Source organism: Poecilia latipinna, unplaced genomic scaffold, assembly GCF_001443285.1.
Source record: "Poecilia latipinna isolate Pla-1442-1.1 unplaced genomic scaffold, P_latipinna-1.0 Scaffold4061, whole genome shotgun sequence".
NCBI classification, from domain to species: Eukaryota; Metazoa; Chordata; class Actinopteri; order Cyprinodontiformes; family Poeciliidae; genus Poecilia; species Poecilia latipinna.
In genome coordinates, this window is record NW_015116677.1 from 37732 (window position 1) to 55183 (window position 17452).

Below are 17452 nucleotides of genomic sequence, written 5' to 3' on the forward strand. Positions count from 1 at the left end.
CTCGCCCAGAACATCAGCTGGAGATATGCACCAGCAACCCTCCTGACCCCACTGAGGGACAAGGGCGTAAAGAAAATGGATGGATATGTATATGATTTCAATAAAACTGGTTAAAATGCAGATGTATTGATTGTAGTAAATAAAAAACAAAGTATTTCAATGATCCTTAGCTTCTTTTTATTCATATGGTGCAAATATCACAAGGCACACTGGCAGACACATGATTAAATGTTGAACAGTACATCTGTTTCTTGGTCATTAGTAACTTCAGTGTTTTATTTCCTGCACTCAGGTGCTTCCATAGTAAAGCTGAAGGCTGTTCATGGAAAACCTCAGAGGCTCAGAGCTTCTTTCTTCACACTGCAGCCCAACAGTTTATTTCCAGCTTCAACACACTCTGACACACATGGAGCTGAAGGAAAGAAAAGATTCATCAATGTTATTTTTGCATCCAGTTTTAATACACACTTAAAAACAGGAGTTCCCTGGTGATTATGTATGTTACCGTTCTGAGCTTTAATCCATGATGCAGCCTTCATAGACAGAAGCTCCCACTCCTCCTTTGCGTCCATCTTAAAAGCATGAAGCCAAATCAGAACCAGAATGGAGGCCCACACTTCATTGTTGACCTAATGAAACACAGAGAGATGAAACAGGACAACGAAAAGGAGAAATGTTATACAGTAGCTTTCCTTCACTGAGGCGGCACTAGGAAGTATCTCACTGACTACTTGGAGATCAGCAGTTACTAAGTATCTGTTCCTAAGTATGTGTGTGGTCTTAGTTCTGGGTTTAAATTCACTAAAGGGCCTTTCTGTGAGGCTCCTTCATGTTCTCCCTAAGTATATGTGTGTTCTCTCTGTGTTCTATGGATTTCAGTGTGAAAATATGCATGTTAGGCTAATTGGACAGATGGACTGGAAGTCGGTGTTAACCCTGCTTCTAGTTAAACTCCCCTCTTTGCAACCTTCAGTGTTAATTTTTGTTATTAATTATTATTATTATTATTATTATTATTATTATTATTATTATTATTATAATACAAAACCCCCTGTTTAATATTTAAATTATACAATTTTATTATTATTTTTTATTATTTCAGACTACAACCCACCAATTCTGGTTTTGCCTTTTCCACCTCCTCTTTGGTCTTTCCCAGCACAGCAGCCAGATCTTCATCAAGCATCCAGCTGCCAGACGCTTTCTGCAGGGACACCAGCTGCAGCAGAGGGTCTTTATGGGGCTGCACAGGTTTGGGGGCTGACCTTTCTGAATCTAAATCATCATCAGCTGTGAAGTGAAAAGAGCTTGATAAGTGGGTACATGAGGTGAGTTTCAATAATCCACTGCATTCATAAATACTACTTACAATCAATTGCTTCTGCAGCGTTGCTCCTCCGGGACATCTCTTTACTATGGATCCCTAGGGATGACCTGGCTGACCTAAACAGTGGCACAGCCCCACGAAGGGGCGGGGGGGGCGGATGGGGCAGTGCCCTACGAAGGGGCGGAGGGGGCACAGCTCCAAGAAGGGGCGGGGGGGGCGGAGGGGGCAGTGCCCCCCCTGTCATCAGTCGCGGAGCCAGAGGGGGGCAATCTATTTCGATAAATATCTTACAGTGAAAATTAAACCCGAATAAAGAGCAAAAATATCTGAAAAATAAAATTATTCATTCTTTATAGGCAATTTCGCAATATCATACTATCACCATTCATTTAATCAATAAGCTTTACAACTAGAATATCTGATATTGGTTCAGAGTACTCCAAGAAATTGCAGTGATCATTTGTTTTGGGCTTTACTTACATAGTGAAGCTGATCTCTTGACTAAAAAAGAGAAAAGAAAAAACAAAGAGAGCATAGATGTTATGTCACCCTGACAAAAATTATGTAAACAGCCCTCGTACATCTACAAACTAAAAAAAACAACACACATATTCAGACATGTCTTTATTTAACCAAACATATTCTTTTGCAGCAGTCAAATGACTTTTTTCTTTGTTTGTTTTACTTGCAATCAACTTGTGGAGCTGAACCAAAACACACCACTAACAAAAGAAAAGAGGGGAAGAAAAAACAAACAAAAAAAAAAAAAAAAACAAGTACCAGAGGTGTTGTTAAAATAAATAATAGTTGTTTGTTAATCTTTAAAATGCTGGACTAATTCTTTGTTACATTTCCATCCTTACATTTAGTTAATTATTTTGGGACCATACCTGTCTCAAGACAAAAAATCAAATAATTTTATGCTGATAAACTGTCACTGAGCTTCTTCTCTGCATGTACCTTGTTTTGTTTTAGTGAACTCATTTATCAAAAACACATTTTTTTAAAACTGGTTTTACATACAGTGGTTTGCAAAAGTATTCATACCCATTCCACTTCACAATTCTATAACTACTTTGTGTCCAATTTTCATATTAAATTACAATAAAAATATTTCTGTTTGTGGTTGTAATGTGACAAAATGTGAGTATAAATATGTTTGCAAGCCACCATTTCAAAGACAAGAGAGGATTTTACTGACATTTAATCAATCAGGAAATTAAAGTTGCTGAGATTTTTAGGTTAGGCCCCAAATTCTCTTAAATTAAAAAGTTTAAGTTTATAAAATTAAGCAAATTTCATTTCAAACAAATTGAAAATTCTAGTTTGAGAAAATCTCATCATAGTTTCATCCTTAAAATATTATTCTACATTGCGGTTTAAGTCCAGAGACAATGTGATTTATTTTCAACAGATAAGATGTAAATCTTCNTGTTTGAATTTATGCATGTATCACAGAGGAGGATAAACCAATTTTGAACATTGACAAATGTCACCAGTCACTAAAAGACAATCAATACCATTGAAAGTGTCGTCTCCAGTGTATATACAATACTAAAAACATTTATTTTTTCAGTAATTTTGTCAGCCAAGAACAATGTAAATTTGACTTTTCAGCACCATGGACAGTAGCACACTGAGGTCAGATTTACATTAGATTTAAAAAGTGTACCTATGCCTTTAATGTGCATAAAGTCTGTAGATACTAACTTAATAATAATAAAAAGATTAAATTAAAAACAAGTCTTGGACTTTTAGGTTTCAGCAGAATTTTCTTTCATCACTGAAAGACGAGTGGGATACAACTTGATGGGTAAAGAAACTTACCACTAGGTGGCGCTACTAAAATGTATTTACAGGATTCCGTCTTTCTGTTTTTTCCTACCTAAACAAAAGCAATCGAAGTTAAACAGTAAATGTATCCCAAAATTTAGTTTCCCAGCTAAAAGTATGATTTGAATAGTTTTTTTTGGGGGGGGTGGGGGTTGCGATACTCATTTTGAGAGTTTTGAACATTCTTTTAATGTGAAGTTTGTGGATATTAGAATGACTTTCAGAGTTGGCTTCATGTTTAAATTATTAATAAAAGAATCAATGGTTTATTTTCAACTGCGTGAAATTGCCTCATCAAATGATTCATGTTTCTATTGTTAAAAGTTTGACTAAAAAGACAACAAATCATCAAGGTTTCAACAAACCTTCCTCTCAAATTCCATCACTTTTACTGTCATTCTAATAGGATTATGTCAGAGTTTGATGGTAACTAGGTTTTAGAAAAAATGTACTCTCTGGGAGTGATTTTATTGCAATGTTCTAACAATATTTTTGAAATATTGTTAGAATATTTTAAAAGTTCCTGAGTACCCATTCTGGCTCTGCTGCCAACCTGGACTTACTTCACTGAATGAAGAACACAGATTTAAAGCCAAAAATCTATTTGGACAACTTGTTACTCATAATTCAAAAGTACAGTGCTTTATTTGACAAGATGTACATTACAAATAAACCTGACTGCAACTGGTCCAGAAAACCAGCTTGTGAGTTAGTTACAAAATCACCATTTAACTAATATTTACACATCTTTGGTGTCTTTGCTTTTTAAAACTGCTTAAAGCATAGAAAGGCTGAACATTATAACTAAACACAGAAAGAACAGCAATGAACTATTACATCCTCAACAAATGGAGCATAGTTTCCATAGTAAAGCTGAAGGCTGATCATGGAAAACCTCAGAGGCTCAGAGCTTCTTTCTTCACGCTGCAACCCAACAGTTTATTTCCAGCTTCAACACACTCCGACACACATGGAGCTGAAGGAAAGAAAAAATTCACCGATGTTAGTTTTGCATCCAGTTTAACTTCTGTTTTAATACACACTTAAAAACAGGAGTTCCCTGGTGATTATGTATGTTACCGTTCTGAGCTTTAATCCATGATGCAGCCTTCATAGACAGAAGCTCCCACTCCTCCTTTGCATCCATCTTAAAAGCATGAAGCCAAATCAGAGCCAGAATGGAGGCCCACACTTCATTGTTGACCTAATGAAACACAGAGAGATGAAACAGGACAACGAATAGATGTTATACAGCTGCTTTCCTTCACTGAGGCAGCACTAGGAAGTATCTCACTGACTACTTGGAGAGCAGCAGTTACTAAGTACCGTATTTTCCGCACTAAGGTGCACCTTCAATGAATGGCCTATTTTAAAACTTCTTTTATATATAAGGCGCATAGAATAGACATATAGAATAGAAGCTACAGTTAGCTATTTGTTCCGTACGCTACAAATGTGGATGTATAATAATAAAGAAATGGTCCCCGAGTACTTTATATAGTAGGCTGCCCCAGTCATTGTTGCACTCACGGTGTTGTTGTTGCGATATTGTGCCCAACTGCTTTCTGGGTAACACAGACCAATTGACACGCTGCCGCCGCAGTCACTGTCTCTCTTCCCCGCACCCCCGGCTTTATATGTATAGGGGCTGGTCCCTTGGTAACCGTAGTTGAAGCACCCCCCGAAGAATGTCTAAAGCCACTTTGTTCACATAAAAAATGTCAACAAAACAGTCCAACTCCTGTCGGTGAAGAATGCTTTCCGCGACTGGCCCGGGGCGTGGGACCTGCAGATGACCTGATTATAGATGGTCTGTAGGTAGATGCGTCAGTCAAACTTTATTAACAAACCAGAGTCCTGACAACTATCCCAGCATGCACCACGGGCTTCTTCTTCTACCGGCGAAAATGAAGTCAGCGGCTGCTTACTGTAGTTGCTAGACCTGTTGTGGCTCAATATTGGTCCGGCGCACCGGATTATAAGGCGCACTGTCGGCTTTTGAGGAAATTGAAGGTTTTTAGGTGCGCCTTATATAGTGCAGAAAATACGGTATGTATGTGGTCTTAGTTCTGGGTTTAAATTCACTAAGGGGCCTTTCTGTGAGGCTCCTTCATGTTCTCCCTAAGTATATGTGTGTTCTCTCTGTGTTCTATGGATTTCAGTGTGAAAATATGCATGTTAGGCTAATTGGACAGATGGACTGGAAGTCGGTGTTAAACCTGCTTCTAGTTAAACTCCCCTCTTTGCAACCTTCAATGTTAATTTTTGTTATTAATTATTATTATACAAAAACTCCTATTTAATATTTACATTATAAGATTTTTTATTATTGTTATTATTTTAGACTACAACCCACCAACTCTGGTTTTGCCTTTTCCACCTCCTCTTTGGTCTTTCCCAGCACAGCAGCCAGATCTTCATCAAGCATCCAGCTGCCAGACGCTTTCTGCAGGGACACCAGCTGCAGCAGAGGGTCTTTATGGGGCTGCACACATTTGGGGGCTGACCTTTCTGAATCTAAATCACCATCACATGTGAAGTGAAAAGAGCTTGATAAGTGGGTACATGAGGTGAGTTTCAATAATCCACTGCATTCATAAATACTACTTACAATAAATGGCTTCTGCAGCTTTGCTCCTACGAGAGATATCCTTTCTAAAGATGTCTAGAATAAAAAGAAACTTAGCATTACTGAGGAACGTCGTCCATCATTATGGTACAAGTAAATGTTTCTGCATGTGTAATTGAATAATGCATCATTTAACCCTCCCATGTTCTAAAATGTGGTAAAAAGTACAGAGCTTTTACAAGCTCCACTTTTACAAGTTAGTACAGTTTTACAAGTTTTCTTTGTCTACTGTGGGAGGATTAACAGGAGGCGTCTTTCCTGAAAATTAGTGCCAGCCATATAATCATGACAATCTGACAGCAGTATCACTCTTTCACAACAACAATATACAGAGGTTCTGCAAACAGATTGTCATTAATGAAGCTTTTAATTTTTCTTGAAATTAGCCAATCTTTCACAGGATATTTGCCACTTTCTTTGAAGGCTGGTGAATTTATAAATGTACTCCAGAAATTTATCATCCATTAAAGAATTGTAGTATCTTCACTTGATTCTCTGCTTCTGAAATTCTGAAAATAAAACTTGAAATTTGACCGACATTCATTAAGAAACACTTAAGACAGTCAACAATCAAAAAATCATTTAATTAACAACATTTTTTATTTATTTCATTAAAATTTTAACTGCTGCAGTTTTATTCATCAGTAGTTTCAGGGCTTGGATGTTGTTTTGCTTAGCAATGCCTGTCAGATGCTGGAGCCCAAATTGACTAAGAGGATATTTCTGACTCAGTCTTTGAAAACACAGCGCCATCTAATGGTCAGTTTCTGCTGCAGATTACTAACATTTTAAATGACAAAACCATTCAACAATATATTTAACATGTTCCTAATTTTAAGGTTAGTCCATTTAAATAAACAGTAAGACCAAATGATGTCATTGTCAGTTTCTCATAACCAATAATAGATGGAGAACTGTTTAATGATGTTGTGCTTGTAAATCATTCATTGTTTTACTTACTAGAGAATATTCCACCTTTTTTCTTCTTTGGAGCTAAAACAGACAATTGAAAACACATCAGAATCACAACAACAACTTCAGACAATCTAACTGTGGCTTTAGTAAGACCTGGAACTACCATGTGTCCAAAATGGCTGAACAAAAATCCAATATACACAAATCCTTATACTTGGTGAATGATTTCAGAAACATAAGACAAAACAAATGTAAATTTAGTGAGAATTATTCAGAAACAAGCTAAAATAAAACAAAAACAGTCTGTGAAAAGGCTCATGTCTTAATGTGTTCTGTAGATGATGGATGTGTTTACATCTGAATCATTAAACTGATCTGATTTCATTTGACCTTTAGATCAGATACTTAGACTGTCCAGTTGAATTTAAATCAGTAGGGGTGCATGCTGTCTGACATCTAAGCACATTAAGTGACAAACTATCAATCAGAAACTGCCAATAATCATAAAATTAAATTTTTCAAAGACCTAATATTTTAAAAATGCAACCATAGTTTCTATAAACGTATGACCACATTTAGATTATGCATAGAAATGGTATGTCATACACATAAAGTACTTTATAAAATTGTCTTTCTATTTCACACAATTTCATACATAATATCGTGTCTGAACCTAACCAGAGAGCAGAAAGATAATATAGCATTAATTTAGGAAAGAACGGGTTTTATACTGACAAATGTTACAATGTGATTTATTTTCAACAGATAAGATATAAATCTTCCTAAATCTATATTGGCGAATCTCTTCTCACAAGCATAGAACTGCACCAACTGAAATTACGGAGATAAATTTACTTCATGGAAACATCAATTTGGAGAAAATAAAACATTTTTCGACAATGAGTTTTGTAGTCGCATTGAAATAGAAAGAAAAACTTTTTTGCGTCACACCAGTCACATAATCAACAGGTGTCTGTTACTACTGGCAGAAAAGAAAAGAAGACAACAGGAAGCAGTAGGAGAATGATAATTTGTTATTGAGGGTTTTTTTGGGCAATGTAATTAATTTTGTAGTTTTACTTACTACAGCCTGGTGGACGTGGATAAGGAACAATCATAACAAAAACAGAAAAGGAGAAAAAAATACAGGGTAAAATATACATTGAATGAGCTCTTCCAAAATATCTTAAAGAATTAAACCACAATAAAACAAAACTATTCATCCTTAATAAGTAAGAGCATACCATTAACATCACCAACCATATAATTAATAAGTTATAGGACAGAAATATCTTGTGTTATTTATTGTAGTTTTACTTTGTTTTGAAGCATTTACTTACGAAGTGATTTTCGTCGAGCTGAACACTTAGCCATCACTAAAACAGAAAAGGAGTAAAAAAAAACAAACAAAAAAAAAAAAAACAGGTGATATTAAATTAACAAAAGTTGCCAATCTGGGGAAAAAAAGATAATCAACATCATCACCTTTATTAAAGGCACACGTCCATGTAAAAAGTAATTAAAATAGGATAAAAATAACATAAAAAAAAGATAGAAATCAAAAAGTACTATATATGATTGAAAAAAGGTGTAATAATCAACCTTTCTATGGTTGATTATAAACCATATATATATATATATATATATATATATATATATATCTATATCTATATATATATAGATATAGATATATATATATTTACTTCAGAGTGCTCAACAAACTCCTTAGCATTTTTGATTTCTTTGATGCTTTACTTACTTTGAGGTAGAAAAGCTGCCAGCCCATCAGAAGCAGAAAATCGGAGAAAACAAAGACATTTCAAGAGAGACCATAGGTGTTAATATTATCAATAGCTTACATCTTCATATAAATTACATATGAACAAATGTCAATCCACTGACTGAAAAAATAAATAAAATAAATCACTCACCTGTCGGGACATTTCTGCGCACCAGCGGTCCTTGAACTGCCTTGCCGCTGTCTTTGTTGACAGCAATGAAGGCAGTGAAACAGCTGCTTACTCCTGATTGGACGCTGAGCTCCACCACCTTCTTCTTCACTTCTTCATCCTGCTGTCCTCTTCGTGTCCTCTCCTCTGACTCCAGCGAGCGAATCACAGTGCGAGCAGCCAGCCTGTGGACTGTTAATCTGAGACAGGAAGGAGAAACATCCAACATCTAACATTTGAAGGAGATCAAATGTTTTCTATGAACACAAACTGCCTCCTTTCTCAGTTTCAACCTTTTCCTCTTATCATGCTCCTTTACTTTTCTTATCTCCCAAAGGTAAAATAAACTACTTTTTCATTCATTGAGGAGGAATGTCAATCTTTTTTACCTTTGTTTACTATTCATCAACAATTCAGTCAGCAACATTTATGGTAGCAGGTGAAGGAAGATAATGTTTCCACATTTCTTAAAATTAAATCAAATTCAGTTTCTGTTAATATCACTAATCTGATCCTTTGTGTATTTTAAACTTGAGTACCGAGGTGACCTCTCAATATGTCCTCTTGCTTTGCTTTTGATTCCAAGATAAAATAACATGTCCACATGTTACCTTAAATCTAAAAAAAATATACAGTTTTATAGAAAGGGAAAATAGAAATAACATGTTTATTACGTCAAATTAGGAGCTACAAAAATAGCAGCACAGTTGTTTGTAATTTCACCTTGCAGCAACAAGGTGAGTTTTTTCCTGGTATTTCTTCCTTCCACAGTAAAAAAGTTTACATTTAGGTTGACTGGTGTCTTTAAATTACCCTTGGCTATGAGCGTCTGTGTTGCCGCATTATGTCCCACCAACTTGTCCATATTGTACTCTGCCTCTTAAGAAACAGTTATATAACAACTATGACTGGATGAATATTTTATATTTCAGTGTCAGAGATCCTTGACATTTTCAAAATACTACCTCATTTCAACAACACTGTGATATGTCTTGCCAATACNCTGACTGCAACTGGTCCAGAAAACCAGCTTGTGAGTTAGTTACAAAATCACCATTTAACTAATATTTACACATCTTTGGTGTCTTTGCTTTTTAAAACTGCTTAAAGCACAGAAAGGCTGAACATTATAACTAAACACAGAAAGAACAGCAATGAACTATTACATCCTCAACAAATGCAGCATAGTTTCCATAGTAAAGCTGAAGGCTGTTCATGGAAAACCTCAGAGGCTCAGAGCTTCTTTCTTCACGCTGCAACCCAACAGTTTATTTCCAGCTTCAACACACTCTGACACACATGGAGCTGAAGGAAAGAAAAGATTCACCAATGTTATTTTCGCATCCAGTTTTAACATCTGTTTTAATACACACTTAAAAACAGGAGTTCCCTGGTGATTATGTATGTTACCGTTCTGAGCTTTAATCCATGATGCAGCCTTCATAGACAGAAGCTCCCACTCCTCCTTTGCATCCATCTTAAAAGCATGAAGCCAAATCAGAGCCAGAATGGAGGCCCACACTTCATTGTTGACCTAATGAAACACAGAGAGATGAAACAGGACAACGAAAAGGAGAAATGTTATACAGTAGCTTTCCTTCACTGAGGCGGCACTAGGAAGTATCTCACTGACTACTTGGAGATCAGCAGTTACTAAGTATCTGTTCCTAAGTATGTGTGTGGTCTTAGTTCTGGGTTTAAATTCACTAAAGGGCCTTTCTGTGAGGCTCCTTCATGTTCTCCCTAAGTATATGTGTGTTCTCTCTGTGTTCTATGGATTTCAGTGTGAAAATATGCATGTTAGGCTAATTGGACAGATGGACTGGAAGTCGGTGTTAACCCTGCTTCTAGTTAAACTCCCCTCTTTGCAACCTTCAGTGTTAATTTTTGTTATTAATTATTATTATTATTATTATTATTATTATTATTATTATTATTATTATACAAAACCCCCTGTTTAATATTTAAATTATACAATTTTATTATTATTTTTTATTATTTCAGACTACAACCCACCAATTCTGGTTTTGCCTTTTCCACCTCCTCTTTGGTCTTTCCCAGCACAGCAGCCAGATCTTCATCAAGCATCCAGCTGCCAGACGCTTTCTGCAGGGACACCAGCTGCAGCAGAGGGTCTTTATGGGGCTGCACAGGTTTGGGGGCTGACCTTTCTGAATCTAAATCATCATCAGCTGTGAAGTGAAAAGAGCTTGATAAGTGGGTACATGAGGTGAGTTTCAATAATCCACTGCATTCATAAATACTACTTACAATCAATGGCTTCTGCAGCGTTGCTCCTACAGGACATCTCTTTACTATGGATCCCTAGAAAAAAAAGAAACTTAGCATTACTGAGGAACGTCGTCCATCATTATGGTACAAGTAAATGTTTCTGCATGTGTAATTGAATAATGCATCATTTAACCCTCCCATGTTCTAAAATGTGGTAAAAAGTACAGAGCTTTTACAAGCTCCACTTTTACAAGTTAGTACAGTTTTACAAGTTTTCTTTGTCTACTGTGGGAGGATTAACAGGAGGCGTCTTTCCTGAAAATTAGTGCCAGCCATATAATCATGACAATCTGACAGCAGTATCACTCTTTCACAACAACAATATACAGAGGTTCTGCAAACAGATTGTCATTAATGAAGCTTTTAATTTTTCTTGAAATTAGCCAATCTTTCTCAGGATATTTTCCACTTTCTTTGAAGGCTGGTGAATTTATAAATGTACTCCATAAATGTATCATCCATTAAGGAATTGTAGTATTTTCACTCGATTCTCTGTTTCTGAAATTCTGAAAATAAAACTTGAAATTTGACCGACATTCATTAAGAAACACTTAAGACAGTCAACAATCAAAAAATCATTTAATTAACAACATTTTTTATTTATTTCATTAAAATTTTAACTGCTGCAGTTTTATTCATCAGTAGTTTCAGGGCTTGGATGTTGTTTTGCTTAGCAATGCCTGTCAGATGCTGGAGCCCATATTGACTAAGAGGATATTTCTGACTCAGTGTTTGAAAACACAGCGCCATCTAATGGTCAGTTTCTGCTGCAGATTACTAACATTTTAAATGACAAAACCATTCAACAATATATTTAACATGTTCCTAATTTTAAGGTTAGTCCATTTAAATAAACAGTAAGACCAAATGATGTCATTGTCAGTTTCTAATAACCCATAATAGATGGAGAACTGTTTAATGATGTTGTGCTTGTAAATCATTCATTGTTTTACTTACTAGAGAATATTCCACCTTTTTTCTTCTTTGGAGCTAAAACAGACAATTGAAAACACATCAGAATCACAACAACAACTTCAGACAATCTAACTGTGGCTTTAGTAAGACCTGGAACTACCATGTGTTCAAAATGGCTGAATAAAAATCCAATATACACAAATCCTTATACTTGGTGAATGATTTCAGAAACATAAGACAAAACAAATGTAAATTTAGTGAGAATTATTCAGAAACAAGCTAAAATAAAACAAAAACAGTCTGTGAAAAGGCTCATGTCTTAATGTGTTCTGTAGATGATGGATGTGTTTGCATCTGAATCATTAAACTAAGATCTGATTTCACTTGACCTTCAGATCAGTTACTTACTTTTAAAAATGCAAAGTTCCTATAAACATATGACCACATTTAGATTATGCACAAAAATGGTATCTCATACACATAAAGTATGGAGTACTTAAAGATTTGTCTTTCTATTTCACGCAATTTCATACCTAACATCGTGTCTGAACCTAACCAGAGAGCAGAAAGGAAATATAGCATTAATTTAGCAAAGAACGGATATATACTGACAAATATTACAATAATTCTTTGTTGGTTTTTGCAAAACCAACAAAAAATTATTGTACCATTTTTAACATATAAAATGTAAATACTCTGAAATCTATACTGATGGATCTCTTTCAAAGATTTCACAATGAAAATTAAATCCCAATAAAAAGCAAAATATCTAAAAAGTAAAATTATTCTCTTTCTTTAAAGGGAATATCATACTATCACCATTCATGTAATTAATATGCTGTACAACTAGAATATCTGATATTGGTTCAGAGTACTCCAAGAAATTGCAGTGATCATTTGTTTTGGGCTTTACTTACGTCTTGGAGGTGAGCAATCCATACTCTGGACTAAAAAAGAGAAAAGAAAAAACAAAGAGAGCATAGATGTGATGTCACCCTGACAAAAATTATGTAAACGGCCCTCGTACATCTACAAACTAAAAAAAACAAGACATATTCAGACATGTCTGTATTTAACCAAACAGATTCCTTTGCAGCAATCAAATGACTTTTTTCTTGTTTGTTTTCTTTTACTTACAATCAACTGGTGGAGCTGAACCCACACACACAACTAACAAAAGAAAAAAGGGGAAGAAAAAAAAAATTTAAAAAAAACAAGTACCAGAGGTGTTATTAAAATAAATAATAGTTGTTTGTTAATCTTTAAAATGCTGGACTAATTCTTTGTTACATTTCCATCCTTACATTTAATTATTTTGGGACCATTCCTGTCTCAAGACAAAAAATCAAATAATTGTATGCTGATAAACTGTCACTGAGCTTCTTCTCTGCATGTACCTTGTTTTGTTTTAGTGAACTCATTTATCAAAAACACATTTTTTTAAAACTGGTTTTACATACAGTGGTTTGCAAAAGTATTCATACCCATTCCACTTCACAATTCTATAACTACTTTGTGTCCAATTTTCATATTAAATTACAACAAAAATATTTATGTTTGTGGTTGTAATGTGACAAAATATGGACAAGTTTGTGGAGTATTAATATGTTTGCAAGCCACCATTTCAAAGACAAGAGAGGATTTTACTGACATTTAATCAATCAGGAAATTAAAGTTGCTGAGATTTTTAGGTTAGGCCCCAAATTCTCTTAAATTAAAAAGTTTAAGTTTATAAAATTAAGCAAATTTCATTTCAAACAAATTGAAAATTCTAGTTTGAGAAAATCTCATCATAGTTTCATCCTTAAAATATTATTCTACATTGCGGTTTAAGTCCAGAGACAATGTGATTTATTTTCAACAGATAAGATGTAAATCTTCCTAAATCTATATTGGCGAATCTCTTCTCACAAGCACAGAACTGCACTAACTGAAAATACAGAGATAAATTTACTTCATGGAAACATCAATTTGGAGAAAATAAAACATTTTTCAACAATGAGTTTTTTGGTCGCATTGAAATAGATGGAAATACTTTTTTGCATCACACCAGTCACATAATCAACAGGTGTCTGTTACTACTGGCAGAAAAGAAAAGAAGACAACAGGAAGCAGTAGGAGAATGATAATTTGACATTGAGGTTTTTTTTTGGGTAATGTAATTAATTTTGTAGTTTTACTTACAACAGCCTGGTGGACGTGGATAAGGAACAATCATCGCAAAAGCAGAAAAGGAGAAAAAAATACAGAGTAAAACCTACATTGAATGAACTCTTCCAAAATATCTCAAAGAACTAAATCACAATAAAACAAAACTATTCATCCTTTATAAGTAAGAGCCATCACCATCCATATAATTAATAATCTTGTGTTATTTATTGTAGTTTTATTTCGTTTTTGAAGCATTTACTTACAAACTCCTCTTCGTGGAGCTGGACAACCCTTAGCCATCACTAACACAGAAAAGGAGTAAAAAAAACAAGCGATATTAAATTAAAAGTTGCCAATCTGGGAAAAAAAAAAGATATTCATCAACATCATCACCTTGATTAAAGACACAGGTCCATGTAAAAAATAATTAAAACAGGATAAAAATAACATAAAAAAAGATAGAAATTAAAAAGTCAAGGTTTGAATCTCTCGCCAGCCAGCCAGACAGACAGAGTAACAATCTGGTCTGATACGGAGACTGAATAATTTAATCAAAACAGATGTAGCGGTGAAACAAATCTTTCAAAAACTCTCTCCTGTTTCTGTTTGATTGATAAAAGATGCTACCATCTACTTCTCAAAGTTTTCAAAGTTTGCTTAAAATGACAAAGTATTTTTAGAGGGATAGTTTATAAGTGAAGATGCTTCACACCAAGTTAGAATCAACATTTTCAATAAAGGTTAACCACAGTTACAACTATTAAAATTTAATTTGCAATTCTATAGTCCTAGTTTGAGAATATGTCATCGTAACTATTAAATATGGTTCTCATACAATGTCTATTTCTAAGCACTCTAGACATCTTGTAGTGCATAAAATATATGTTTTAGCTTTTCTCATTATGGTAGATACATTATTTTCAACAGAAAAAGCAAATATGTCTGGAAACCTGTCCCTTCAAAGAGCTCTAACAGTGATAATTAAACCAAAATTAAATAAAACAATTCATTCTTTATTGGGAATAGCATACTATAACCATCCATTTAATTGGACACTGGAAAGATATTAAGCTGCAGTCATTTAAATTGTAGCTTGTTTAAATTAATTAATTACATTTAACCAAGCAAAACAAAGACATTTCAAGAGAGACCAAAGGTGTTAATTTTATCAATAGCTTACATCATCATATAAATTACATATGAACATCAACAAATGTCAATCCACTGATTGAAAAAATAAATAAAATAAATCACTCACCTGTCGGGACATTTCTGCGCACCAGCGGTCCTTGAACTGCCTTGCCGCTGTCTTTGTTGACAGCAATGAAGGCAGTGAAACAGCTGCTTACTCCTGATTGGACGCTGAGCTCCACCACCTTCTTCTTCACTTCTTCATCCTGCTGTCCTCTTCGTGTCCTCTCCTCTGACTCCAGCGAGCGAATCACAGTGCGAGCAGCCAGCCTGTGGACTGTTAATCTGAGACAGGAAGGAGAAACATCCAACATCTAACATTTGAAGGAGATCAAATGTTTTATGAACACAAACTGCCTCCTTTCTCAGTTTCAACCTTTTCCTCTCATCATGCTCCTTTACTTTTCTTATGTCCCAAAGGTAAAATAAACTACTTTTTCATTCATTGAGGAGGAATGTCAATCTTTTTTACCTTTGTTTACTATTCATCAACAATTCAGTCAGCAACATTTATGGTAGCAGGTGAAGGAAGATAATGTTTCCACATTTCTTAAAATTAAATCAAATTCAGTTTCTGTTAATATCACTAATCTGATCCTTTGTGTATTTTAAACTTGAGTACCGAGGTGACCTCTCAATATGTCCTCTTGCTTTGCTTTTGATTCCAAGATAAAATAAAATGTCCACATCTTACCTTAAATCTAAAAAAATATACAGTTTTATAGAAAGGGAAAATAGAAATAACATGTTTATTACGTCAAATTAGGAGCTACAAAAACAGCGACACAGTTGTTTGTAATTTCACCTTGCAGCAACAAGGTGAGTTTTTTCCTGGTATTTCTTCTTCCTTCCACAGTAAAAAAGTTTACATTTAGGTTGACTGGTGTCTTTAAATTACCCTTGGCTATGAGCGTCTCTGTGTTGCTGCATGATGTCCTACCAACTTGTCCATATTGTACTCTGCCTCTTAAGAAACAGTTATATAACAACTATGACTGGATGATTATTTTATATTTCAGTGTCAGAGATCCTTGACATTTTCAAAATACTACCTCATTTCAACAACACTGTGATATGTCTTGCCAATACTGTCAAACCAGGATATAAGGCGTTTACCCAGAGTCCTCTGCAGGTTTTAGTTTGAAGTGCAGCTGGTTCTGAGAGGGATGACCTGCCAGGCTGTACTTCACTGTCACACTGCAAACTGCTTCCTCTGAACTCTGAGACATAAAAAAATACAAAAATAGATAAAAATATAGCAATATGTCATGCTAAATGCTTTGATACAGAAAACACAAAGTGAGATGCTGGTGACCCTACCTGTCCTGTAAGCTGAGCATAAATCAGTGACCTCTGACCCTGAAAAATAGCTGTAATGGGTGCAGAGAGAACGGTGGCAGACACTCCCTTTGGTAAACCCCAGGAGACAGAAATGTCCTCCACAGCTGGCTGCAGTGCAAACCTGAGTGACTGCATCACCTGTGATTTAAACAATAGTTGTAAAATTATTTACTTTTACTATAATCACATTTTCATGTGTTGGTGCAGTTTTTACAGCTTTTTGTGTTGTTGTTTTTACTTTTGGTTGCATCCTGTCAGCCCCTGTGATGAACTGAGCGTGACCTCCGCCCTCTTTGGCCATCCCATAGATGAGAGCAGAGCTGGCTCCTTCTCCAATCCCAAAAGAGAAACACCTACGATACAAGAGTTTGATTTCAAATTCACAATAGCATCAGAACATGAACCAGACTGGGAATCTGTGTGTTTATGGTTTCACCTGTGGGAGCCTGCATTCTTCTTAACAAGATCAGTAACTTCTTTGGTGTTTCCCACCTCTCCGTCAGTGAAGACAAACACCTGAGAGAGGAGAAAACACCAAACGTGTCAGAACCAAACAGGAGCTGAAAGTCCTGTGTAGAATCTGTCTGAGAGGAGTCTATCTCTGATGTTTTAGTAACACAACACAAGTGGTGTTAACATGGATGAAGAGCAACAAAAGGTGACAAATAAGACCAACCAGTTTGTTGAACATTTCACAAGTTGTGGAACACAAGGAGTTGTTCCGAACAACCACAGTGTTTATGCAAGATTACAAAGACGCCCACCAAACCTGATAAAACAGGTTTGGTGCAATATCAGCTGACCTGCCGAGGATGTTTGGGAATGCAGGCTTGGCTGTAAATGTGTTTGAGAGGCTGAAGAATCTCTGTTCCTCCAAGGTCAGCCTCCATCTTTTCAACCTTTTCCAGA

At 35.4% G+C, this 17452-nt stretch overlaps 2 protein-coding genes across 2 annotated transcripts in view; both read right to left on the bottom strand.

Annotated features, from left to right (window-relative positions):
• Positions 1–160: 160 nt before the first annotated feature.
• Positions 161–17452, bottom strand: part of LOC106942128 (von Willebrand factor A domain-containing protein 5A-like) — a 21881-nt gene continuing 4589 nt past the window's right edge. Inside the window, exons 4-17 of the mRNA XM_015025311.1 lie at positions 16980–17059; positions 16782–16896; positions 16523–16681; positions 16319–16422; positions 15270–15487; positions 10670–10845; positions 10064–10187; positions 8636–8845; positions 5517–5677; positions 4241–4364; positions 1370–1597; positions 1115–1290; positions 506–629; positions 161–412 (exon numbers count right to left, since the gene is read on the bottom strand). Of these exons, the coding sequence (XP_014880797.1) occupies positions 333–412; positions 506–629; positions 1115–1290; positions 1370–1597; positions 4241–4364; positions 5517–5677; positions 8636–8845; positions 10064–10187; positions 10670–10845; positions 15270–15487; positions 16319–16422; positions 16523–16681; positions 16782–16896; positions 16980–17059 (2079 nt within the window). The 3' untranslated portion in view covers positions 161–332. The remainder of the gene's footprint in view (positions 413–505; positions 630–1114; positions 1291–1369; positions 1598–4240; positions 4365–5516; positions 5678–8635; positions 8846–10063; positions 10188–10669; positions 10846–15269; positions 15488–16318; positions 16423–16522; positions 16682–16781; positions 16897–16979; positions 17060–17452) is intronic.
• LOC106942133 (von Willebrand factor A domain-containing protein 5A-like) lies at positions 7453–8908 on the bottom strand. The gene is made up of 3 exons (XM_015025317.1): positions 8636–8908; positions 8464–8478; positions 7453–8080 (listed from the first exon to the last, which is right to left on the bottom strand). The coding sequence occupies exons 1-3, from the start codon at positions 8880–8882 to the stop codon at positions 8037–8039; spliced, it is 306 nt and encodes a 101-aa protein (XP_014880803.1). The 5' UTR covers positions 8883–8908; the 3' UTR covers positions 7453–8036.

Excerpts from the sequence above, each read along its gene's own strand:
- LOC106942133 (XM_015025317.1), bottom strand. The coding sequence starts at position 8,882 with ATGTTGGATGTTTCTCCTTCCTGTCTCAGATTAACAGTCCACAGGCTG.